Genomic DNA, 26,143 nt, shown 5'->3' on the forward strand with positions numbered 1-26,143 from the left:
GGACCCTCACCATGAACTTTGCCCAGAGGGGGCTTAATCGTGGTGCCGCCATAGAGCTGCAGAGGCAAAGCGTGAGCCACAGCCAAAACATAAACACAGCCTACCGGACTATGTCGCTGCAGCTATGCTGCCCATCTACGAAAGACTGTCACAAAAGTCGCTTCTTCAGCGCTGCCTGGGAGCGAAGACGCAAAATGCATCAGAATCATTCCACTCCATTCTGTGGTCTCTGATGCCGAAGGAACAACACTCATCCTTGATCGTGGTAGAAACAGCACTGCATGAAGCAGTGCTGCGCTACAATGCCGGCTGCTGCAAAGCAACCCAAGTGATATCGGACTCCATTGGACTTCAACCAGGTCATCTGGCCATCCAGCGAGCTCGTGAAAAAGACGCTTTACGCCTAAAAAAGAATTCTAAAAGGCACCAAGAGAAGATGGAGGCCAGGCAAAAGAAGAAAAGGGTGCGCCAGGACACTTCTAGCTACTGTGCTGGAGCTTTTTGAAGAAAACACGTGTTTTGAACTTTCTCGGCCTGTTTTCTCAGAACGGATTTTTTTGCTAGTTGTGGTGCTGAGGAAAGCAAGAACTCGAAAACCGTTCATCAGATTTGTGTGCCGTTTTTTTTATTCTGTTCCTGAATGACCTTGCAAGGGCGTAACAAGCTCCTTTTTTTGAAAATTGGTGCTGTTAATTTATAATAAACAATTAATTTTTGATGAATCTGGTCATTACTGGTTACATCAAATTCAAAGTTGCGTAAAAATTTTTTTGGGGGGGGGGGGGGAAATTAAAAAAAAAACGGCTTTGTAGCGCCCTGGAATAGCTATCAAGGAATGACCACAATGAATTTCAGCCTTCTACTATGTCCTGGGATTTCTCACGACTCTTCCTCAGGCACCCATGTGAAGCACCCAGTTAAATCTCAATAACTCTGGAACTAAGAAACACAGCTTCGTGAAACTTCGCAGTTGTGCTAGTTTTATTGTAGTGAACAACCCCTGAAAGTTTCATCCAGATATCTTAAAAAATAAAAAAGTTCGGTCTCCAGGGTAGCCTCCCCCCTTAAGTCACATCGCTGACTGCGATATCGAAAATGTTCTTTTCGACTACCTGGATTTTTTTGTTGGAATCTTTGCTTTCAGTGGTTCTCCCATGTGAAGTGATGTTTGTGACGCGGTGGTAGACCACCCCAGACTTTCATGCAAATCAGGGCATACGACTACACAATCTCTGGTGAATGTTGAGAAGAAACATGTACATATGATCCGAATAAACGCACATATCCCAACATTTCTGAAATCGTTGTGTGTGGCAGTACAGTTTTGTTTATTTTCCAAATATGTGAAGTTTGTGCTCATGACAGATTCATGTAAAGCCTCCTGTTGGGGAAAGTGAAATTCCGTCAAATAATTTAGATTATTCACAGATGCAGGCACAACTTTTACGGTAAAGCGTAATGTGTTTAGTGTATTGGAAACATCCTAATTTTATTTTTGATACTTCGGCACACATATGGTCCCATCCCAGAGCCTATGCCTAGTTGTAATCACATTAGCACCACTTTGCATATTTTCTTATAGCACCCATTTCTTAGTGTACGCAATGAAACAACAATGTTCACACTTCTGCCGTTTGTACGGGAATCTACCTATCCTTAGCTAAATTGTGGAAACATTTTGTAGCCTTGATAACTTTTACTAGTTATAAAATCTTTCATTTAGTATCTTGAAAAATATGCATCACGAAATTGAGGAGTAATCACCAGCGTATTGCGAAAGAGCGGGTACGCGGTGGACGGTGAAGGAGACAAGCGGTGTCAGGGAAGGCAAGTCCTTGCCGTGACGTTACATCGCCACGACTGAAGTGACGCTAGTGTTCGTTTTTAGGGCTAATAGCGTCCCATGCACCCGCTGCTTATCAGCTCTCGGACCTTGGGACAAAAACCACTGCGAGACAACTCTTTATACTCGCAGTCGAGCATGATGTACTTTGAAATATCGGGCAGCGTGGCCACGTGTATCACAACCGAGATTTCTGCTCGAAGTCATGGCTAGGCCTAACTTCGCTCCGAACTTTGCGTACAAGACCATTGTGTAAGCGGACATGTGAAAGCGATGAAGCCGTGATGTGCTTCGTTGAAAGTGACAAATCGCATTGCCTGCTGGCTCCTCGAAACCGCGGATGGGCATATTGCGCATCGGCGGCGAACCCCCCGCCAAGCCCGGTACGCAGCGACCACTCGGAGCAGCGGCTAGCGCTTTCGAGCATCAGTGCCCCAAAATGCAAGACCAAGCATGCTGTGCGCCGGTTTTTTTCTGTCGCGTTAGTTTTTGCATAACTAGCCATTAACGGACATCAGATTGGCGGCTTTCGTTCTTAAATACGTACGTCAATATCCATGGCGCGCCATTCTTGCCACGAAAGTATGCCGATGTACAAGTAAGAAGCTATTGAATTTGGGATATACGCAGTAGAAAAGTCCGCTGTAAAGGAGTCCTGACTACCTTGCTGGCCTCAAATTTTAATCAATTGTATCCAAATATCCGTTGTACCAGAATCTGTAATAAACGAAGCTCAATCAATAGAACGAATATGGTGGCTGGCACAATGATGCAAATGTATGTTGTATCCGAAAGTCTGTTTAAGCAGATTCATTGTAACGAGGTTATACCATAATAATAATAGTAATTTATATTCAGCATTGCAGTGATGGCAGGGGTGAGAAAAAAAGTGACTGTCCGCTTGACTATGTTTCCACCCCTAAAGTACACCAGGCAGAAGTAGTGGTGTACTAAACAGCTGAAACTGCATCTCTTTGGGCAATAAATTAGCTAGTGCCAAGCAGTCTTTATAGACCTTAGAAACCAGATAGAGATCAGTTTTTGCTAGCGCAACAAACTGATACCTCCCGTGAGACTGCCCCGCCGTGGTGGTCTAGTGTCTAAGGTACTCGGCTGCTGACGCGCAGGTCGCGGGATTGAATATTGGCTGCGGCGGCTGTATTTTTGATGGAAGCAGAAATGCTGTAAGCCCGTGTGCTCAGATTTAGGTGCACGTTGAAAAACCCCAGGTGGTCGAAATTTCCTGAGCCCTTTACTGCAGCGTCTCTCCTAATCATATGGTGGTTTTGGGACATTAAACCCCACATATTACTCAATCGATCCCATGAGAATTAACTCAAGCTTAGCTGTGCTTGCCCGTGTACACAGAAATGTGTAGGCCATCATTGGAGCACAGGCCTAAGCAAACCTTCGATCAGAAACCGAAGATCAGCAGTGGAAGTGAAAAATTCTTTGCAGCCCTGCAGGGGGATCGGTGTAGGTGGGCAAAAAAAAAAAAAAAAAAAAAGAGTTGAAAAATTGGCATCTAGGTATTTCCAACACACATGCAGGGCTGTAAACGGCGTCAGCCATTTGGGACTTGTTTTGCACTGCCGCATATTCATGTCAGTGCACCTGAAAGGGTACACCACTACTGTATTTCTTATAATTTGAGTGTAGTTTTGAAACATAAAAACTGAGCTTTTAAAATTTTTTTAGCTCTTCCATATTCTGTCTGATTTTTGTTCGCCATTTCTTCTCTCGGAATGTTTCTTTCAATATATTTTCAGACAAAACTGGTACATAAACACTTCTCACTGAGAATTAATACTGTTGAAGTTAACAATTAAAATAATTGAAGCACTAACTTTTATTTGATGCTTCAACTTCAATATTGTTGTCTAAAAATAAAAGCATTTGACTGTAATCGGGTCACAAACATTCTCGTTGTATTGCTAATCTTGTTTTCTGGACTACCTATGTCGCACCAAATTGTTTTTCATTCCTTCACTACAGTTGTAAGTTGAAACCTATGACACCAGGCATGCCCGAGTCACACTACCTATGTCGCACCAAATTGTTTTTCATTCCTTCACTACAGTTGTAAATTGAAACCTATGACACCAGGCATGCCCGAGTCACAGTTTATTAGTAAAAAAGAAAAATCTTCTTGTAATTGTTCATCTCACCTGAAGGACCATTAACCACACTTTAGAAGGCTGACAAATAATACCTTTAATTCAAATTCTATAGCTTCATACTGTGATAGGATTAGTCTTGTCTCTATTACAACTTGTGAAATATGCAGCCAAGTGAATGAAAAAGCTAGCTCTCGAGACTTGAAGTTTGAATGCAATGTCACATTGACTGCAGACGTAGTTGAGGACAGGTGGCATTTCGCTTTCACTATTCGTCAACAATTGTAATACCACATTTTTCTCAATCATTAGAAAGTGTGTGCAGCCTGCATACAATTTCAAAATCGTCTTGATTTTTCAGACGAGCACTCAGAGTCACGCCTGCTTTCCAAGTTGGGACTGGTTCTTCAAGAGTCTGTTGGAAGCGATCAAACAAAGAAAAATGAGGTAAGTGAAGAGGTTATACTATTGACTAAAGGTGACTGCCTGTCCTGAAGTAGGTGTTTGCTCGGTCTTTACAAGGTCTACCTAGTGCACACTGTAAGCGTGAGGTTTTGGCTTTAAGGGAAGATGATATTCGGAAAAAATGTTGCGGTAATCTATAGCCTAGGGCAAAGAAATTTTTGCTGTATATGTCGGCTTTTATGTTGATTTCAATCATGCAATTAGTTTTATAGTAAATTTTGCAGTTTTAGTTTTATGCCACTAAACATTTATAGTTATCAGTCAGTAATGGCTCTTGTTGCTGTGCATTAACTACAGAATGCAAATAACAATCAAGAGAGTACATATAGGACATATTAATTGACAAAAAAAAACTGTGATGTGCAAATGCTTAGAATTCTCAGCCCCAACTAATTTTTCATTTTAGGTTTGCAAAATTGTACAGGAGATATCAAGACATAAAGAAGATACTTGCACCCTTCAGAATTTAAGAAATATGTGGGCAAAATTTCAATTCGATTGGGCTATCAGAACTATGAAAAACATGATGTGTAAACTCAAGAAGTTTCCCGAAAATTGATCTTGAGAAAAGTGCATTTTAAATGTATAAGTGAAAGTTCATATATGCAAAAAGATATGTTTTTAAGGTGATTTCTTTCATGATGATACCTTAGCAATCATGGTTATTTTCCGTATGTGGCTTTAGTGAATTCCTCATGTGAAATGCATTGGCAAGTAGCCATGTGGCAATTGCCAGGGGACTTCAGAAAATAAGCTTCTCTAGTTTTTAGCAGCCACATTGTGCTCTTTAAAAGTGATAATAATGGTACTTCAAGTTTAATTGAAATCTTCAGTTTTTTTGTCATGAAAGTAGCGAAAGCATACTTGGGAAAGTAAATAAAAATGAAAAATATGCAATTTTGGAAACAAGATGTGTTTCTCAACTCGCATCTCTCCTTAAAGGAGGCAGACGAGGTTCGCGTAGCTTTTTTGGCATGGTCAACACTTCTATACAACCCGATTTCTTGTTTTCTATATTAGTCCGCTTATATATTAGTGACTGTTCCAGTCAACATTCTATTTATCGAGCTCCACTTCCTGGCTTAAAGATCGCTCGCAATATCCCAATGGCTATAGCATCATGCTGTTAAGCTTAAGGTTCATCACCGCCTCAATCTTAGCTGTACAGCTACAATCTGGGAAAGCGAAATACAGATACACTTGTGTGCTTAAATGTAGATGCACATTAAACAGGCCATGACACCCAATTTATGATCAAAATGTGTGTTATATGGTAGGTTAATTATTTTACATTAGCAAACAAGCTGATTATGTTTGGTTTGGCACTTAATTTGTAATGGAATATTTTTTATTAATTCATGGAGTGGCCTGGGAGTTAGGCAATATACTCATTGGCTCGCAAGCCGTAATGTAATCTGCTTGCTGTGCAAGTGTCTGCATCCTGGTGAACAATTTGTACCGTGCACAGTTGCATGTGCAGTCGAGCTATTTCAGCTTGCCAATGAAATTGAAGAATTATCAGTTGCTGAAACAGTGCCACGTGGCACGTCAGCAACACGTGCCGACTACATGTGGTAAAGTGGCTGATTCGGTAGCAAAATGACAGCTCCGCTCTGTGGAGCGCATTATGTCACACGTGCTATGGCTAAATGGTGGTCTTCAGCAATGGGAGGAGTCCACAGCTGGTGACTTTCGTGCCTTATTTTGAACTGAAATATCTTTTTACTATTGAGGCTTCTTGCGCCGGTCAAGCACACCGAGAAAAACAACAGGTGCACGCTCTCGGCACAGTGGGAGCGCAGGCACGGTGGCAGATGGCTCGCGCTGTGCACGCCGCACAGTCACCCGTTCAGTTGTTCCAGCTACCGAGCGCAGCACGCGCTCTCTCCACTCTACCGCCTTCATGAAAGCCAGCAGCAAGATCAGGCACCTAGTCGTTTGTGTCTCATTTATAAGCAGCTTCGCTCATCCATTGTATTCGTACACGGAACAACTCCTAGTATTTTTATATTTTTTTTTGCTGAAAATCAAAAGTTTTTGCGGAACCATGTCATGACCCTTTTAAAGGGCCAGTCAACAGGCTCCGGAACGTGCAGGGAAAGCTCGCGCATTTTTCGTGCGCCTGACCAACCTTCTTGCACACAAAGTGACGTCAACTCTGCGATCGGGGACGTTGACTAAGTTACTCTTTATTTGATACCTGGCTTAGACCAATCGACAAGCTGCGTGCTACGTCACTTCGCCGATCGCCGAGTTGACGTCACTGCGTGTTAAAGGAGGTTGGTCATGCGCAGGAAAAATGCGCGAGCTTATCCTGTGCGTTTCGAAGCCTGTTGACTGGCCCTTTAAAGAAACCAGCTGGTCAAAACTAATTCAAAAGCCCCTTCCCCACCACCTGGTTTGTCATAATTAGATCGGGGTTTTGGCATGCAAAAGTCTAAATTGAATTTTTTTTAATAGGCCTCTACAAGGGTACGTCATGGCGTGACGTCACCGGTGCACGTGCAAGGCGGTGGTTGGCAAAACACTCCCGCCGGTGGCTGAGTGGGGTACAGTCGCTCGGTGCTTGAGGCAACCAACGTTCGTTGGCTTTGGACAAGTTTTTTTTCTTTTTGAAAGCTCAATCTTCATCTCACAGTGGCAACTTTAGCTGTGGTATGTGTCGGAGAACATCTAGGTGTGTGGTAAAGTGCGTGATGAAATATTTGCCACACTGGCTGGCTGTTTATCTCGGAGAAGTGAACGCACGTGGCAACCTGTGCAAGGAACAGCGGCATCGTCTTCGAAAATGTGCTGTGTTGACTGTGGCGCGTAGTGTGCTCTGAAAGGCACCGACAATATTGGTTCACCTTTACAGACGGTTAAACTGGGAATATTGTGAGTGGGTGTGTGCATTGTTAATAATGCAATGCGTCCTGTTTGCAAAAACACTGGTTTTGTTGTGGGCTGGTTGCAGTAACCGGAAGTCAATGGAACTTTACGATCTGACATTTTAGTCAAGGTAAAAATGCATTTGACGCAATCATCTGCGAGTGGGTACATCTCAGCGTATGCGCGGTGTGCAGAAAAATAAAAGTGCATGATCTCAGGGTGGTACATACGACTACGCATGAGCTATAAGCATGTTGTAGCGTTGCCGTATCTGCAGATATGCTTCACCACGGTTATAACTCGTATTATCGGATACCTGATACGTGTTAATGGAAACAGCAGAGATTTTCGTTTTTTTATCTACTTTGTACTTTTACGGCTCGATCATTGTGAAGTGACAATGTGCATTAGAAGTTTGTGTATGAGGCCTAAAGGGGCAATATAGGTACGAAAAGACGTTATATAAGTAAAATGCAGCAAGTTAACTGTGCCAGATAATATTATATACTATATTATTAATTTGTCGGGTTTTACATCACATGAGCTTTCACTGGGTTATTGAGAAATGCAGCGGCAGAATTTTACTTTAATTTTTAATTTGAATTTAACCTCAGCCTAACGCATGGCAAACAGTGTTTCTTTTTTTTTTCTTCATCTCCGATCAGATTTTTGCTCTATGAGGGAGAATCTTATCTATGACGTTGCGTGCAGCCGCTCAAAACCATGTTGCCCCCAATGCTGTACCTTGTTTAAAACTGCATTGCACATGCCACGATGGGAATTGAGTAAGTTTACATCCATGCTATGGACACGCCCGCTGGATGAAAAAGCGCACGGCACGGCCTGCCCCGTAGAGTGGCTTTCAATGGGAGAGCGCGTGCCAGCCGTAGTTGCAGTTGCGGCAGCTGCAGCGCGACGGGGCGGGGACAGGAGGGACGAGGAAATGAGAGGCGGCGGTTCCCTCGGGGCAGCAGCCACAGCAAATTAGCTGGTGTTTCTCACAACAGTGACCAACTCAGTTGTTCTAATCAGTGTTTTTTTTTTAATCTCATTTATTGCAGTGATGACATATCGTGTATTTAGTAGAGTACGTAGGCACTATCTTGAATTGATTTTTCGCGTGTGTGCCGAGCACCTGACTTTTTTTTTTGTCCAGAACCAGCTTCTTGCTTTGAGGCTGAAAGAAAAATCAACAATGCATGTTGCTGAGTTATATCGCACTGAATGCGTGACAAAGTCGTTGTTCTATTTATGAAGATGTGTTAAACTAAAGTATTTATATTTTTGTGATGTTTATTCAGCACCTTCGCGTTTTTTCAGCCAGACTGCTTGAGAACAAATTTTCAGGAAACTTGGCAGTATACGTTCATAGTTTTTATAAGCTGAAAACGTATGAAAGAAACGCGATTTGAATATTTACATGATTTGAATTCCGCAGCTCTTTCCAAAACGACCCTCCTCACAATCTCCTGGTTAGAGGCTCTCAACGTGTGGGTCGGCTGCTAGTATATAATTGTTTCAAATATAAAATCTTGTCGCCCACCAGCTGCTTTTCGGCACCTTTTTGCCTTCGCATGTTTTGCAAATGCAAGTTTGAGTCTGTGTGCCGTTCTGCAAACGACCACAGACAGCCGAACTTCTTCACTGGAAGGGGTGCTCGAGCTGTTTTATGAAAACGAACATCAGTTCCACATTGCCTTGCGGGAGATGCACAACACCATAATGCGATAGCGTTCGGAAATAACCAGAACTAATGACAAAGGGGCCAAGGGCTTAAAGACAGGCATTATAAAAAACTAGAAATAAGCTGGGATTCAGAAAAAAAAACAACTAGAGATAAGAGAAAATGAAAAGGTGGTGTCAAAACTCCTCGATGCAACATTTGCAGCCAGCGGCTGTGGGGGAGTGAGCGTAAACATATGCTTGTCGGCCGAGAAATAAGGCCCCTTTTGTGTGTGTGTGTGTGTGTGAGTGAGTTTCGCCAACTAATATGCACTCACTGGGATATTCTTCCTGAAAAATATCGCCTTTCTAGCTGTGGAGCAAATTTCAACTGGTTTATTATGCAATGATGTAAGGAAGTAAAAAATAAAAAAATGTCTAGATCCGCCTTAAATTGAGAATAAATAAAATATTTTCATGCAATTTGTTTCGATTATGTGTTCACTGTTGAATGTAAGGCCGACTAAGTTGCATTATCATTAAGAATGTCATGACGGAAATAGACAAAAACATTCAAAAGCGCAAAACGCGAACAGTTGTGTTCGCATTTTCCAGCCTTTCATCACTCTTTTCGTCTCAAAGTTTTCATATTATTCACTTCATAACTGCTCACTCAATTGCCACTGAAGTTATAGTCACTGAAATTTCAAAGAGGCTCGAGTCCACTGTTATTAGATTGCACACATGCTAAGTATATTTCGTGGTTGTTGCATCTGATACTGTATTGTATGAATACTATGGACGTGTTTGTAGGAAGTAAAAGGTCTATCTTATTTTGTGTTAAATGAACAGTGGCAACTGCAAATGCTGAGGTAGCTTATTCTAAACGAAGTGATTAAATCTCAAGCAACGTTTTCTCATGTGACATTTTCACGTTTACTATAATGAATTTCAATGCATTAGGAAAGGTGCAGCTCTCTTCCAGATCAGTTAGCTGTGATCTTGTAGGATCCGAGTAAAATGAGCTCACAGTTCTTACATCCGCGAAACCTGATTGGTGTGCAAGGCTCGTATCTCAGGTAAGACAATACTGAAAATTTGCAAGGGCTGCAGCTATGTAAAAGCAAGATCGGTAATTATCTGGGGGGCACACGCTAGACATATATTAAAAGATTTCGCGAATCGATCACAGATACACGCGCTCAATTGTAACTACCGCAAGCGCGCCGCGCAATGATTCTGTGGGCGCTCGTGAAAACTGTCTCCCCATGCCCCGTCGCGGTGGTCTAGTGGCTAAGGTACTCGGCTGCTGACCCGCAGGTCGCGGGTTCGATTCCCGGCTGCGGCGGCTGCATTTCCGATGGAGGCGGAAATGTTGTAGGCCCGTGTGCTCAGATTTGGGCGCACGTTAAAGAACCCCAGGTGGTCGAAATTTCCGGAGCCCTCCACTATGGCGTCTCTCATAATCATATGGTGGTTTTGGGACGTTAAACCCCACAAATCAATCGAAAACTGTCTCTCCCCCCAGGTGGCGCCGCAGCAGTGGTTCGAGAACTAGACCTATCACGCCGGTTTTGGAGCACGCGGCGGGCCGTACCCGTGCGCTCTTTCATCCAGTGGCCGTGCCATGGAAATGTGTCTCAAAGTGTCAGTCACCGTGTGCATTCAAAATGTTTGCTTTCGAAAAAGACCAGATTTTTTTATAGCTGTCATAAAGCCCAATGCCATAAGCCCACTGCTTGTTAATCGCGTCTCTCAGTACTCTAAATAAAGTTTCTCCATCCATCCATCTACGACGAGCAAATTTCCACACTATGAGCAGTGACCCTTTCGCAGTCCCCTTTTTTCAAAAGCTGTGACTTTAGGACAAAGCAATGTAGAAATTTCTGTCGAAGGAATGCAGACACACAGGTCTGCTATGCAGAACGATGCCGCTGGCGGAACTTTCTTTCCAACCAGCACCAGCTTCGAGAGAGAATATGGTGGGCGGGGTACCCGCACTGACGTCACTCTGTTTACAAACAGGGAGAGGTCTATTGGCTTGAAGCTTTTTGCATTCTTATTGACATAATGTTTTGAAGTGTTAGTTTAAGGCAATTATGGATAGCTCTTAACACAGTGCCTTTATTTCTGGCGTCTGCCATTCATGTCCTGCTCCTCTGATCGTCTGAGCACTATCTTTCTGAACAGCACGGACTTCACTGATGAATCAGTCATGTGGCTGTTTGCCCCCATTGGGAATAGTGGCAGCATTATGTATAAACAAGTAGTGTGTTTTGAGGTGAGGGTATGTTGTAGCCTTGTAAAGGATTGCAAGTTTGTGTGCGCCCCTGTTTTTCAGTAATGTGCATCTTGATGTAAATGTTGTGAACTTCGTGTGACGACCATTTGTGACACAGTTATTTGCATAGCTGTCCACTTGGTGGGTCTATACCAGTGTTGCGGAGTTGCCACTCTGGAATTAGAACGACTCCACAATGATTACACATTTTTGCGACCCCGGAAATGAGTGGGAATGGAATTAAGCGCCTTTTAAAGAGAATGGAATGGCGATGGGTCTTTTTCTGAAAAGGGAGCACACTTTTTTGTCTACACACTGTTTTTCAAACAAAATTTTAATAAGTCAGAGCCTCGAATTTACCCATAAAACAGTATGCTTGAAATGGCTTGGCTGATTACAGGAACGATAAATTTAGAAGCAACGTGCCTATTACAATTCTGTCCTTATATAAACTGTGCTGCTCTGAAGTTTGTCTCTATTCCTCGCATAACTGCGGCTCTATGCCTTATCAGTCATGCGGAACTACAGTGGCCACACAGTACTTCATCAACATAAAAATATGCTGTGTCGTCATTTTAGGATCAACATACTTGAGCTCAAAAATTTTTAAAACATCATCATTAATTAGTAAGGTTGTTATGCTGCATGAGATATGTCACCAAGCTACTATCCCTTGACTGTGGTAACGAGTTTTGCTTACTTTTGCAGTTCTTAATTCATCTGATGACATCAGCTTTATGGGGCATTCATTCTTAACTCGATAAAACTATCAAGATGCCTTTTCTATGTTGAGGAATTACAGGAATGGAATTGAACTGCCCAGCCATTCCCAGAATGGGAGTGGGGGCTAAGTTTTTTTCATTCCGAGGAATCGAAAGGAGTGGAACTGTGGTAAGTCCTGATTCGCCGGATTGGAATTAAAGTGGAATACAGGCACTCATTCTGCAATACTGATCTAAACCAGCATTGTCATCTAATGTGAAAACATGTGTGACTGCTGGTTTATTTTTTATGCGTGCTTAGCATTAAGTTTTTTGTTGTTGTTTTTTGGCAATTATTCTGAGCAAATCATATATTCTGTCTTCTTACTTCATAATCACCATAGCACTTCAAGACAGCATTCATGCGGCTCGTTTTATCATGCCCTAGCAGTCATTGACAAGGTTTGTCTTAGGTGAAATCAATCTCTCCTACTATAAGCAGTTAGCTGAACTAGTTAAAATATTGAACATTGATGCATTTACAAAAACATTCTTAGTATCTCAGTTTAATTCTGTGTCTGCATGTTTTTTCCTGTTCCACTTAAACTGTGGAAATTTATAATGTTCCTTTTGCCTTGCACTGCAGCAGATGCAGTAACATGAAAAATGTGCCAAGTTATTATCGGCCTGAAATTCTGCAGCAAACTTTGCAAAGTAAGCTCTTCAAGGTAACTGAGTCTTAGTGACAAGAATCGGCGCATTCAGCGTGGCATGCCAATAGCCAAGTCCTAGTGAAAACTCAGAACTTTGATAGGCTTTATGTATGCTGATCATCGATAACACTAGAGCTACTGGATTTTTAAATCTTGGTTCTGTTTGGCTGCATTTATTACTTAGGGCACAACTGCAGTTGAAAATTATAACGATTTGTGATACTGTCATGTAGGTATTACAGGGGTGATGTTTAACATGCAACCCCCCCCCCCCCCTCGGCTTGATACTCTTAAAATAGCAATTCTGGCACTGCTGTACTGATGCTTACTTACTAATTTGTGAGATTCTCGTTTGCATTATGTTTGTAGGAAGTGTAACCCACACATTGTTCTACTTGTGGGGAGATGCGAGTCGAAAAATGCAAGCTTTTTCCAAAATTACTTATTTTTCACGTTCATTTGCTTTCACAAGTTTAGTTTCTCCACTTTCACGAAAAAAACAACTGAAGATTGTAATCAAGTTCGAAGTAGGCTAAATTGCATTTAGAGAGCACAAAGTGGCTACTAAAAATAAAGAAAGCTCATTGTCCAGTCTCTCCTAGAAATTTTCACCTGGCTGCTTGCCATTGCATTTCACATGAGGAGTTCACTGAATCCACATGCTCAAGATAACCATGATTGCCAACCTCTCATGGTGGAAGAAGTTATCTTAAGAAACACATCTTTTTCACGTAGATGAGCTTTCATCTATACTTTTAAAAAAAGTGCATTTTTCTCAAGAATAATTTTCAGGCAACTTCTTAAGTTTGGACATCATGTTTTTGGTAGTTCTGGTAGTCCGATCAATATGAAATTTCGCTCAGATATTTCTCATTGTGTTAAGGGTGCGAGTATCTCTTTTAAAATTTGATAGCGCCTGGCCTCGCCGCGGTGGTCTAGTGGCTAAGGTACTCGGCTGCTGACCCACAGGTCGCGGGATCGGATCTTGGCTACGACGGCTGCATTTCTGGTGGAGGTGGAAATGCTGTAGGCCCGTGTGCTCTGATTTGGGTGCACGTTAAAGAACCACAGGTGGTCCAAATTTCCGGAGCCCTCCACTACGGCATTTCTCATAATCATATGGTGGTTTTGGGGCGGTAAACTCCGCATATTAATTATACATAAAAATTTTGATATTGCCTGTATAATTATTACGGAGCTTTCGAATAGCTTATGCAAAGTTGTGCGTACGATGTTTATTACGGTTGCTGCCCTTGTGCATGCGTCATAACACTAACCGCTGTTGGTGTGTGCGGTCCGCCCGCAAAAAATTTTTAATAGAGTGCAGACCACATGGCCTGCAAAGCCTATTTGGGGTGAGTAAGCCTGTTGCGAGCATGCTATTCGAAAACTTACATGGTGCCCATACGCGAACGCTACACCCGCAATGCCCGCTAACTTAGCGTATGCTATTTGATATCTCCCTATTGAGAACCTACAGAAAGAAAGATTATGCAGATGAACATAAATTTGCTGTTTATATCTGATGATACAAGTTCTAAAGCATTGCTACAAGTCTGCTTGAAAAACAATTTGTATTCCTTAGAAAGGCTTACCCATGAAAAGAAGCTATCTCAGGTTTGAAGAAAATGGGCAGTATTCATCAGAAAAGAAAAAGGCACGGAGGAAGGAAAAAGGTAAGGAGAGGGCATGCCCAGCCGGTGCAGGGCGTAAAAAGTGTGGCGGAAATGACATCATGGCGGCCATATTCACTAGGCACAATGGCGGCGTTGCTATGGTTACGTGTTGCGCAGTGGAGCTGGTCTAGCAGTGAGCGGCCGCGGCTGGCGGCGGAATGTGGGCCTCCCCAGGTCTCGTGCTGAGCCGTGGCGGACAATATCTGTGCTCTGCGCCGCGTTATTGGTTACGCAGTGTTCTCCTGGCTGTTACATTACTCTTAGCAACGTTTACAAATCCCTTTGTCCATCACGGGGTTTCAACAGTGCGTAGAACAAGTGCATATCCATGTGTCGTGCGGCGGATGACGCGGATGAAGCAGTTAGTGTTCAGCGAAATTGCGTTGGGCACCATGACGAAGCTGAATGACGACGAACGCCTTGCAGGTCAGTGACGGTTGAGCAGTGCTCCTGCTTGTGACAACGAACGGCGCTGTTGAGCCCAGCAAGACGCCGTGAGGACCATGTGCACATACGTAGTTTCGTGTTGTGTGTTTCAGATCGTCACGACACACGCGCTGTGCAGCCCACGTGCTTTACGAGCCGGAGAGGGAGTCGCGCCTTCTGCTTCGCATTCATATGTAAACAAGAGAGGAGAATTTGCCTAGTCAATATGTCCGACTTCCGGCTTCATCGCGGCTTCACAATGAGTGACGTCAGGGCCTCTCCTTACCTTTCCTTCCTCCGTGGAAAAAGGAATGAAAGCTAACATTATGTATATACTATAGCAGATCAAAGCTGTATGCACCTGTGTACATAAATGAAGAACATGGCTGTATTGCAGTGTCTGTTCTTAATATTGGTGTACTAAATATTGCTCTGGGGTTGTGAGGTGGCTGAAGACAGTAGACTTTATGTTGGGATTCAACTGTTCATTTGGGCAAACCTGTGCCGGGTAAACGGAAAGTCTGATCACAGTAGCAGTCTTGCACAGATAGCAGTGAACGGAGCGTCGGCCGTTGATCAACCACTGACAAGTGGCGAAGTGCGTTGGCATTTATACTTTTGCCATCGAATCTTCTAGCGTTATTGCTGGTGGTGACGTAGGTTCCAGAATAATCTGTACAGTTCGCGGAGTGGGCATGATCTTATCGAAATGATCTACTATAGTCCTGAAGCTTCTCGAAAACTGCAGGTGCGGTTTGCGCTGAGAATTGTGTAGTGTATTGGGGCGATAACAAAACTTGAGGAATGGAACGTGGCATTGCCCCCCTCTGAAAAAAGCATCGTCCCAATGCTTTAACTAAAAATGAAGATACAACAATAATGCAAGAAAGTACAATGAATAAATTACGATACAGCTATAATACAAAAAACACTGTTTCAGTTTGTTAACGCACATGAAACGGCTTCAGGTGCGCGACATGGACGACTTCAGGTCGTGATCGGCGTCGTTGAGAGTTCGTGATACTGTCGGGGACACCCTCGTAATCAAGTGGGCCGAGACGTCGAACCACCCTGTACGGTCTGAAGTACCGTTGCAGAAGCTTTTCAATTGAGTCCACGTCGACGTATCGCCGTCCATACCCAAACACGTTCACCGGGCTGGTATTCCACGAAGCGTCGTCGAAGATTGTAACGGCGGCTCTTGGTCGTCTGTTGATTCTTGATACAAAGACGCGCGAGTTGTCGGGCTTCTTCGGCGCGTTGCAGGTACTCACTCACATCGAGGTTTTCTTCGTCGGTGACGTTGGGTAACATGGCATCGAGCGTCGTTGCCGGGCTCCTTCCGTAGACCAATTTGTATGGAGATATTTGGGTCGTCTCCTGCACCGCCGTGTACAACACGGCCGTGACCTTTGCATACAACACCGCCGTGTTGTATGTGAAGGTCACGTACAGAAGAATGGCGTCCCACGCCTTGTGTTCGACATCGACGTACATTGCCAGCATGTCAGTGATCGATCGTCTTATTTAGCCGCTGGGTTAGGCCGTTCGTCTGTGGGCGGTACGCTGTCGTCCAGCAGTGGTTTGTCTGGCTGTATGCCAAGAACGCTTGAGTTAAATCAGCAGTAAATGCTGTTCCTCTGTCGGTGATGAGGACCTCCTGGGGGCCGTGACGTAGGACGATATTTTTGACGAAGAACTTAGCTACCTCGGATGCACTGCCTTTGGGCAGGGCTTTTGTCTCCGCGTAGCGGGTGAAGTAGTTGGTAGCTACCACGATCCACTTGTTTCCGAAAGCCGACGTCGGGAACAACCTCAGTAGGTCCATACCAATCTGCTGGAATGGTCGGCGAGGTGGTTCAATTGGCTGCAGAAGATCCGGTGGCCTTGTCGGCGGTGTCTTGCGTCGCTGACAGTCCCGGCATGTCCTCACATAACGAGTGACGTCGGTGGTAAGACATGGCCAGTAGTACCTTTCTTGTATCCTCGCGAGCGTGCGGGAAACACCGAGGTGCCCTGCCGTGGGATTGTCGTGCAGGGCCTGCAGGAGTTCTGGCCGCAAAGCTGAAGGCACAAAGGCACTTGGCTCGGAGCGGTGAAAAGTTGTTCTTTTGGAGAAGACCATTTCGCAGGGAGAACGACGCAATTGTGCGCTTGAATACCTTCAGGACTTCGGCGGTCCGGCCTTCGAGGCATTCTACTAGGGCCTTCAGTTTTGGGTCGGCCAGCTGTCGTTCATTGAAGTCGTCGGCTGTTATCGTTCCCAAGAAGTAGTCGTCATCCGGGTCGTCGGGCTTTGGTTGGTCGACAGGCGCACGAGAGAGACAATCGGCGTCGGAGTGTTTCTTGCTGGATTTGTAAACGACGATAATGTCATATTCTTGAAGTCTCAGGTTCCATCGTGTGAGGCGACCTGAAGGGTCCTTCAATGTAGCTAGCCAACACAAGGCGTGGTGTTCGCTCACAACTTTGAAGGGCCTGCCGTAGAGGTAGGGGCGAAATTTCGACGTAGCCCAGATGATGGCGAGGCACTTCTTTTCTGTTGCGGAATAATTGGCTTCTGCTTTGGATAGCGATCGGCTGGCGTAACTAATAACCCTTTCAAGTCCGTCAGCCCTCTGCACAAGAACAGCGCCGAGACCTACGCTGCTTACGTTAGTGTGTATTTCTGTCTCAGCGAATTCGTCGAAATTGGCAAGTAACGGAGGCGTCTGGAGGCGATGTTTAAGCTCCTGGAAAGCGTGTTCCTGTGGCGTTTCCCACTTGAACTCCACATCGGCCTTGGTAAGGTTAGTGTGTGGATCGGCGATGCAGGCAAAGTTTTTCACGAACCGCCTATAATAGGCACACAGGCCCAGAAATCGGCGCACCTTCTTCTTGTCAGTGGACGGCGGGAAGTTGGTGATGGCGGCTGTTTTTCGTGGATCAGGACAAACTCCAGACTTGCTAATCACATGCCCCAGAAACAAGAGCTCCTCGTACGCAAATCTGTACTTTTCTGGCTTCAGTGTGAGTCCGGACGTCTTGATGGCTTGAAGTACAGCTTCAAGGCGCCGAAGATGCCCATCGAAACTCAAGGAAAACACGACAACGTCGTCCAAGTACACAAGGCAAATCTGCCACTTCAATCCTGCCAGTACTGTATCCATAACGTGTTGAAAAGTTGCAGGCGCTGAGCAAAGACCGAAAAGCATCACCTTAAACTCGAAGAGGTCGTCCGGTGTTATAAACGCCGTCTTCTCTCCGTCTCTTTCGTCGACTTCGATTTGCCAATAGCCAGTCTTGAGGTCCATTGACAAAAAATACTTGCCGTTATGGAGCTGATCAAGTGCGTCGTCTATTCGTGGGAGACGATACACGTCCTTTCTTGTGATTTTGTTCAGGTGGCGATAATCGACGCAGAAACGTAGGGTCCTATCCTTTTTCTTCAGTAACACCACGGGGGACGCCCTTGGACTCTTGGACGGCTGGATGATGTCATCCCGCAGCATTTCATCAACTTGTCTCTTCATGGCCTTGCTTTCTCGCGTCGATCGGAAGTCTGGGATTTACGTCGAACGCTGTGGGTGGGGCTTGGTTCTTTTGAGCAGGTTCCGCAGCATCGGCGAGGGCGAAAGCAGTAGTGGCTTCTACAATTTCTTCGATGTATGCGACCATCGTTCCTTTGTTCACATGTTTGTACTTATTGCTGAAATTCGTAAGCGTAACCGTTGCTTTGCCTCTCCGCAGCTCTGTAATTACTCTTGTGACGCAAATATTTCGGGTGACCAACAGATGCTGACTGCCTTCAACGACGCCTTCCAAGTCAGGTCATTTAGGAGCGTTGACTGAAATAATGCCGCTGGAGCGAGGCGGAATGGTGACTTGTTCTTCCAGGACATTCAAGGCATGGTTTCTTGATGGCGTGCGCGGCGGTAGTGCTTCTTCTGTGGATAACGTTATCGACATTGTTTTTAGGTTGATGACAGCACTATGGAGGCGTAAAAAGTCCATGCCAAAAATGACCTCTCGAGCAACGCTGTAGGACTACGAAGTCTGCAGGATAAATACGGCCGTTAATGGTTACTCTTGCTGTGCAGATTCCTGCTGGCGTTCTGACATGACTTCCGGCTGTGCGGATTTCGGGGCCTTTCCAAGCTGTCTTAACTTTCTTCAATTTCGCAGCGAACGACTCACTAATGACGGAATAGTCGGCTGCAGTATCAGCGAGAGCGGTCACACTGTGGCCGTCGATAAGAACGTCGAAGTCGCTAGTTCGCCGTCTCGCGTTGCAGTTAGGCCGTGGCGTCGGGTCACGGCTTCGTCGGCTTGTTCCGCTGCTTCTCTGTTGCATCGTCAGGTCACCTTCGGTGAGTGAGGTTTCGTCGTCAAGACTTTGCCTGGTTGGCGTGGTGTTCGGGAAGCTCTGTCGCGCCATCGTCGTCGTTGGAGATCTTGGGTAGTTCATCGCACAGCAACCGCACCTCCTTCGGTTGCTGCCGTTAGTTTCCCGGATACGGACTAGGAGACTGGCCCCGTGTTGGGCCAGAGTACTGCTGGTGGTGCGGTGACATGCGGCGGCTGGGCGGCGGCAAACGTGAAGACTTCGTGGTGTCCTCTGAGTTTCTGTCAGGTAGTCTGCGATGTCACGTGGCTCTTCGCCTGGCTGCGGACGTGGTGCATTGACGGCGAAGCCACGCAGTCCCATCTGTCGGTACTGGCAATGGCTCTGTCGGTACTGGCAATGGCGGTTGTCAGGTGCATGCCAAACGTTGATTTTCCTCGGCGCACTGCGCTGGCCTGCTGGCGAACAGTAGGGCATCGGGGGGGGGGGGGGGGGTGGCATCTGGCAACGGAAGTGCGATGGGGTGGCGTTTTGGTGTGGACGGGGAGGAGCGTTGTGGCGCACCGCAGCGGCCTAGCTCATAGCTTTCTGCTTGGGCAGCGGTGCTTGGGGAATTCGAAGCGATTGCCGAACTTCTTCTCGCACAATGTCGGCGATCGAATCCACTTGAGGCTGCGCCGAAGGCAACAGTTTGCTACGCTCTTCCTGCACGATCCCTCGGATCGTTTCACGCAGGGCTTCGGAGTCAATGGCTTGAGCAGCAGCGCAATCTGGAGTCAGGCGACAATTATACTGTCTTGTGCGCATGTCCAGGGTCTTTTCGATTGTGGTCGCTTCGGCTATAAATTCTTGGACGGTGTTTGGTGGATTTCTCATCAGTCCCGCGAAGAGCTCCTGTTTGACCCCTCGCATGAGGAAACGAACTTTCTTCTCCTCAGGCATGTCTCGGTCAGCGTGACGAAATGGGCGGGTCATTTCTTCTGTGAAAAGGGCAACATTTTCATTTGGTAGCTGAACCCGGGTCTCTGGTGAAGCAGCAGCCCTCTCTTTGCGAGCGATGCTTGGGAATGTTTGCTGGAATGCGCCGCCGAAGACCTCCCACGTTTGAAGCGCGGACTCCCGATTTTCGAGCCAGGTCCTTGCAGTGTCTTCCAGGTAGAAGTACACATGACAGAGCTTTTCTTCATTGTCCCAGTAGTTGAGGGTGGCCACACGGTCGTATGTTTCTAGCCAGGTCCCCGGGTCTTCGAACGATGACCCATGGAAAGTTGGTGGTTCCCTGGGTTGATGCATGACGATCGCGGGCTGGAACACTGCGGTTGTCATTGTCGCTGCAGTCGAGGTCATGGCCTTGGTCTTCCGCGCCTTGTCTTGTAGTTGTCCGTACTCCGGTGGTAGACGTTGCTGTCGGTGGCCTGTTCTCTGCTTCTGGTTGGCATCGGTGTCTTCTCCGCGACGTGGGCTGGGTTCACAGCTTGACCGGGGGCGTCCGGTACATGAGCGAATCAGCACCTCCACCAGATGTCACGGGGTCGTGACGTGGCCGTAGGCAGGAGACTTTATGTTGGGATTCAACTGTTTATTTGGGCGAACCTGTGCCCGGTAAACGGAAAGTCTGATTACAGTAGCAGTCTTGCACAGATAGCAGTGAACGGAGCGTCGGCCGTCGATCAACTACTGACAAGCGGCGAAGTGCGTCGGCATTTATACTCTTGCCATCGAATGCTCTAGCGTTATCGCTGGCGGTGACGTAAGTTCCAGAATAATCTGTACAGTTTGCGGAGTGGGCGTGATCTTATCGAAATGATCTACTACAGTCCTGAAGCTTCTCGAAAACTGCAGGCGCGGTTTGTGCTGAGAATTGTGTAGTGTATTGGGGCGATAACAAAACTTGAGGAATGGAACGTGGCAATATCTAATATCAAGTTCTTGAACATCGAAGTATTTCTGGAGTCAGCATTTGGGCAAGTGGTCTTATCTTTGTCAAAACTGCAACTGCATCTTTTATTTTGAATATGTGCCTCTTAACTAGTACAGTGGCTGTTTAAGAGATGTCTGAAAAAGTCACTATGTTAAATTATTAACGCGATGGCATTAAAGATTCACGGTAGTGGCAATCAACCACAAAGGCATTACAATTAATGCGGCGTCGGTATGCGCCAGAACTGCCAATGCAGCTGAGCAGGTTGCCATCGCCTTGGCTCTTTTAGATCAGCGTAATGAACACATATTTAGCGATTCTAGAGCTGCCATTCGTGCCTTCAGTGTTGGAGCTGTGTGCAAAGAGGCCAAAAACATACTCGGTGATAAGTTGCTTACAACCCATACCATTACATGGTTCCCAGCTCATATGGGAAACATGGACGGAGGGATCATAAATCTCAATGAGTTGGCCCACTCCAGGGCGCGAGGGTTAGCTGTCCGCGGCCATGGAGGACCTTTGGGTCGAACTGGAGATTTCGTAAACAGGGATCCGCCAACTACATATAATGAAATAACCCAACATTTCGCTATGGATAGGAGAATCTTTCCACCTCCACATGCGAAGCTAAATAGAGCGCAGGCGCTTACATTGCGATTACTTCAAACAGAAACGTACCCTAACCCTGCCTTTCTTCACAAGCTTTATCCTGATGTTTATTTAACCAACTCGTGTACAAAATGTGGCGGTTTAGCCACCTTACACCACATGCTCTGGGAGTGCCCTTCGGTACGTGGCACCGATACAGCATCGTCCAGAAAGTGGGACTCCGCTCTCCGGAGTCCAGACATAACATCGCAACTTTGGGCTGTCCAGAGGGCCCACGATGCGGCGCTAGGGCTCGGCCTTACTGTCCCATCGTGGGAGCGGCCCGCCGTGTGCTAGGGCGCACGCCTTCGGACTTGTCAATAAAGTTTTTCCAAACCAAACCAATTAAAGAGCTCATTTCGCAGAAATTCCTGCGTCGGCATCATTGGTTGTGAGTGAAAAATCATCTTATGCGAGGCGGATAAATCAAGAACGATGCAAATAAAATAAATAAATTATAAAAAATCCGGGCGCAGAGTGGGAATCTAACCAGGGTTGTTTGGGCTCAAGTGGGAATCGAACCCAGGTCGTTTGCGTGGCAAGCGGACGTTCTACCCCACAGCCACGGCTCTGCTTGTGAAAACAGGGAAAAGAATTTTCTCTGATTGGAAATGCACTGAAAATAGCTTTCATGCTGTACAAACAGATGTGTCCTGTATACATGCTTCACAATGCAACATGAAATATTGTGGTAATAATGCGTGGTACAAGCATTCATTGCCAGCGGGCTTCACAATATGCGATTATCAGCGTGGTTGAAAGCCGGTACCCCACTACAAAAGGCACACACGCTACTGCGCCTATTTTCTTAAGGCCACACAGTGGGTGCATAGCAAATTTGAAAAGGTTTCATGCACTAAGTGTTTGAAGTATGCACTAGAAACAGGGTGTCGCTATCGCGATGAACTTCTAAAGGCAAAGCTTTAGGGTCCCTCAAATTTTTTTTTCCTCCTGCAAACAGCACTAATGTACAAGTTGCACCTACTGATTACCAACTGTGTGTTCAGGCTAGGCATGATGGTTTGTGTGCCTGTTTTGTGGACAGGTGCTGTGATATTGTTGATGATTGCTGCTGTATGTGTAAAAATGTGGCTTATGTGCATTGATTCTAACTGGTCTTAGTGGATTGCATTTGTAATCTTAACAGTGCTTTTGAATACTTTACAGCAGGCAGCCCAACCTTCTAAAGCAACATCAGATCAGCAGCGTGGGTCATTCTTGACACCCTCAACTCCTGCAAAGTCGACCACATCAGTAGAGACTAGGGATGCCATATTGACACCAACATCATTCGGACTCTCAGAAGGGGCCACACAGTCATTTCGTACATCAAAACCTCTTGTACGTACTGAAGCGGCTGCATGAAGTGGTGTTCTGTCTGGTGCTGCGTTAGCACGAACCATACCCCCAGAGCCATCTAGATTGGTGGTATGGTGTTTGAAATAAAAAGAAAACCCAGTGCTTGACCAATCATCCTTAGCCTTCCTGCAAAAGTGTTTTTTTTTTTTTTTCATATGCTGATGGCAAGACAAGTAGTATTGATTTGTTCAGCGATGCGATATCTTGCTTAGGTGAAGTCACAAACACTAGAATTGCAGTTGAACCTCCACGTAATGGAATACTAATAAACATCTCTGAAACAAAAACCAGTAATATAAATTTACGTGCATATAACACAGGATTTCATATATCCCAATCGAATGCCTGCTTCTTTTTCGCAGAAGTAGTTTGCCCTGCTGATGGCATGAAGTTTATTTGATTGTTCTGCCTGTGTTGTTTTTTATATCTGCTGCTGTCGTTCCGATGTTCATTTGTCACATCTTTATTGTGGAGCTGGGGCTGTATTTAAGGTCCACAAGTGCCTGAGTCAAGTCAAGCCACAAGTGCCTGAGTCAAGCACACTGACTCGGGCACTTGTCGCACTTTCCACAATGCTGATTGTTTTCTAAAAAAAAATTTCTTAATACAAGCCAGCCTGTTGAATGCCTTGGCTTATGTTCGCAAACCTGACGTAATGTTGATGAGTTTCCCTTATGCCACTGTATGAATTTAAATTCATAATTTACACCAGTCAGTTTATGTTGTAATACTTGAGCTTGTTTTTTTGTATGTGTTGCATTCGCAGTGGCCTCTTCCTTAGTTTTCAGCTGAGTTGATTAAACTGCTGCTGTAATGAGTGGACAGACAAGCCTTAATTCTTTTTTTTTTCTTCAGCCGCTGACAAAGGTGATTGAGGTATCAGTGCAACCCAGCAGCAGCGATTCAGACCACAAGGGTTCGGCAGCACTTGCCGCCGTGCGTCTTCGAGACCACAGTGACCTAACCATCACACCGCTGACTATGGCACCACCAGAGATCTCGTCTGCAGCTGTTACGACTGTTGTGACAAAGCCACTTCCAACTCGCTCTGAGGCCATAGTCACCTCCAAAGAGGCGGGTTCGCTGTCTTCTTTCGCAGCACCTAGTAAGCGTGGCTTTCTCTTGCTTTTGATGTGGAGGTGCCCATATATTGTCTAAAATATTGCATTTTGCATGTAAAGCAGTGACATCTACATATCAAAGATTTTAAATATACTGTAGACTCGTGATAATTCAAGCTCTGATAATTCATACTTTCGGTTAATTCAAACAAAATTTTTATTTTGTGGTTGGCCTTCTGTTCTTTCAATTCATTTAAAAACCTCTTAATTTAAGCTCTGTCATTCGGTTAATTCATAAATTTTGCAGGTCCATACCAGAAAATATCTGTTGCTTTCCCTCTACTTTTGTGTGCTTATATAATCCTCAAAGTCTAAAAATTAAATATAAGCACATGAGGCCTTCAAGAAAAAAGCCTTTGCTAGTAAACAAATGTTTGAAATGAAGCACACGCATGGTAAACCATGATGCTTCTCAATTGGTATAGAGAGCTTTGTGCTGAAGGCACATATAGCAATGAAGCAGTTGGCAATTCACGATTACTTAAAAAAATCTGATCAGCAGTAAATGGCCAATAAACTTGTGGATTTTACACCTCTGCTTTCTGTTCACTGCATGCAGTTAGGTCTAACAAATTTTTAAATGTGATAACATCAATGCCTAATGATAACGCATGGTGTCACCTTTCCCAGAGTCATCTATCTGAGAACTTCTCATAATTCAAACTTTTTCATAATTCAAACAAAATTCAGAGGTCCCTTCGAGCTTGAATCAACAATAGTCGATTGTATATGTGACAACCATGCCTACCGAGTAACTGAATGCCCCCTGACGATACAGTGAGCAACAGCTCAAACCGCACTTATTTCCACAAATTAGAATTGTTATCTATCCCTTTGCACTTGGTCTGCAGTGAATATGTTCATAAAGTAGTGTACACAATAAGATTTGTTAAGTTTGTTTGAGAGGAGGCTTTAGGTTGTAAGCTTCACCCGCCGCACTGGTCTAAAGGTTATGGTGCTTGACTGTTGATCCAAGGTTTGAGGGTCGAATCCTGGCCTTTTGATGGAGTCAAAAAGGGTTCAGGCCCGTACACTTAGATTAAGGTGCACGTTTAAAGTGGGTCCAAATTTCGGTCGAAATTTTGGGAACCCTCCAGTGGGCCATTTTTTATAATCATATAATGGTTTTGGGGCATGAAACTAACAACTATTATAGCTATTATTAGACATGTGTGAATGTTAGAGCACTTGAAATATTTGAATTATAGTTACAGTATTTATATTCGCCTCCACACGAATTTTAAGGTATTTGAAATTTCAAAGTATTCAAAATGAACTAATAGACATAAAAACCATGTGTAACTCTTTGTAGAGGTTTTTTCACTGTGGTAGAGGGGCACTGTACCGTGAATACACTTTTCCAAGGGAAATCCACACTGCCATAAAGCTCTACTTCAAGGTTAACTCTGAGGTTTTTTTTTTTTTTTGCAAAATGCATCCAAAAGTGTCAATTTTTTTATTGCTGTATTAACTTCTTCAAATCTGTTTAACAAACAAAGGTTTCTAAATACTATTTTTGGGGTGACTCTAAAGTGACAAAAAAAATTTTGTTGTTACATGCACATGATTTTTGTATGAGTGAGTTGAATGAGTAAGGCAAGTTAAAAAAGAAAGAAACTTATACGACTTAAAAAAAACTTGAGTTGCAATATAAATGTCTCTGTAATTCATAGACATACAAAAATAAGTGCACAAAGTGGCATCAAGTGGAAACATGGAGGGAAGAAAGCCAAGTTTATCCAGTCAGCATTGTCTTACTGTGCACGCTTTTGAGATATTGCTTGTTCATCAACATCTCAATCTTAACTGGTAAGTAATGCCTGGTATGTCCAACTGGGGTTTACTGAATTAGATTCTGATTTGCTTGTCCGAATCATCACAAGGCTCACTTTTACAGCCGAGGAACCGGCACACACTTTTATAGCCTGAGCAAACTGTGCGGTTAGGGCTCTGAAAAAAAGTTGTGTAGCTGTGAGGGTATTGGGAAGGCAAAAACAAGCCAGAAACCTATAATA

The 26,143-nt window shown here is 44.8% G+C and overlaps 1 protein-coding gene across 6 annotated transcripts in view; it reads left to right on the top strand.

Moving 5' to 3' along the window:
• The window catches only part of Nup214 (nuclear pore complex protein Nup214), a 280,169-nt gene that overhangs the window by 126,250 nt on the left and 127,776 nt on the right, over nucleotides 1–26,143 (top strand). For all 6 annotated transcript variants that reach the window (XM_075879493.1, XM_037413729.2, XM_037413730.2 and 3 more), the window contains exons 19-21: nucleotides 4,322–4,407; nucleotides 22,816–22,989; nucleotides 23,863–24,112. In XM_075879493.1, coding sequence (XP_075735608.1) covers nucleotides 4,322–4,407; nucleotides 22,816–22,989; nucleotides 23,863–24,112 — 510 coding nt within the window. The remainder of the gene's footprint in view (nucleotides 1–4,321; nucleotides 4,408–22,815; nucleotides 22,990–23,862; nucleotides 24,113–26,143) is intronic.

This window comes from Rhipicephalus microplus, chromosome X (assembly GCF_043290135.1).
Source record: "Rhipicephalus microplus isolate Deutch F79 chromosome X, USDA_Rmic, whole genome shotgun sequence".
Classification (NCBI taxonomy): domain Eukaryota; kingdom Metazoa; phylum Arthropoda; class Arachnida; order Ixodida; family Ixodidae; genus Rhipicephalus; species Rhipicephalus microplus.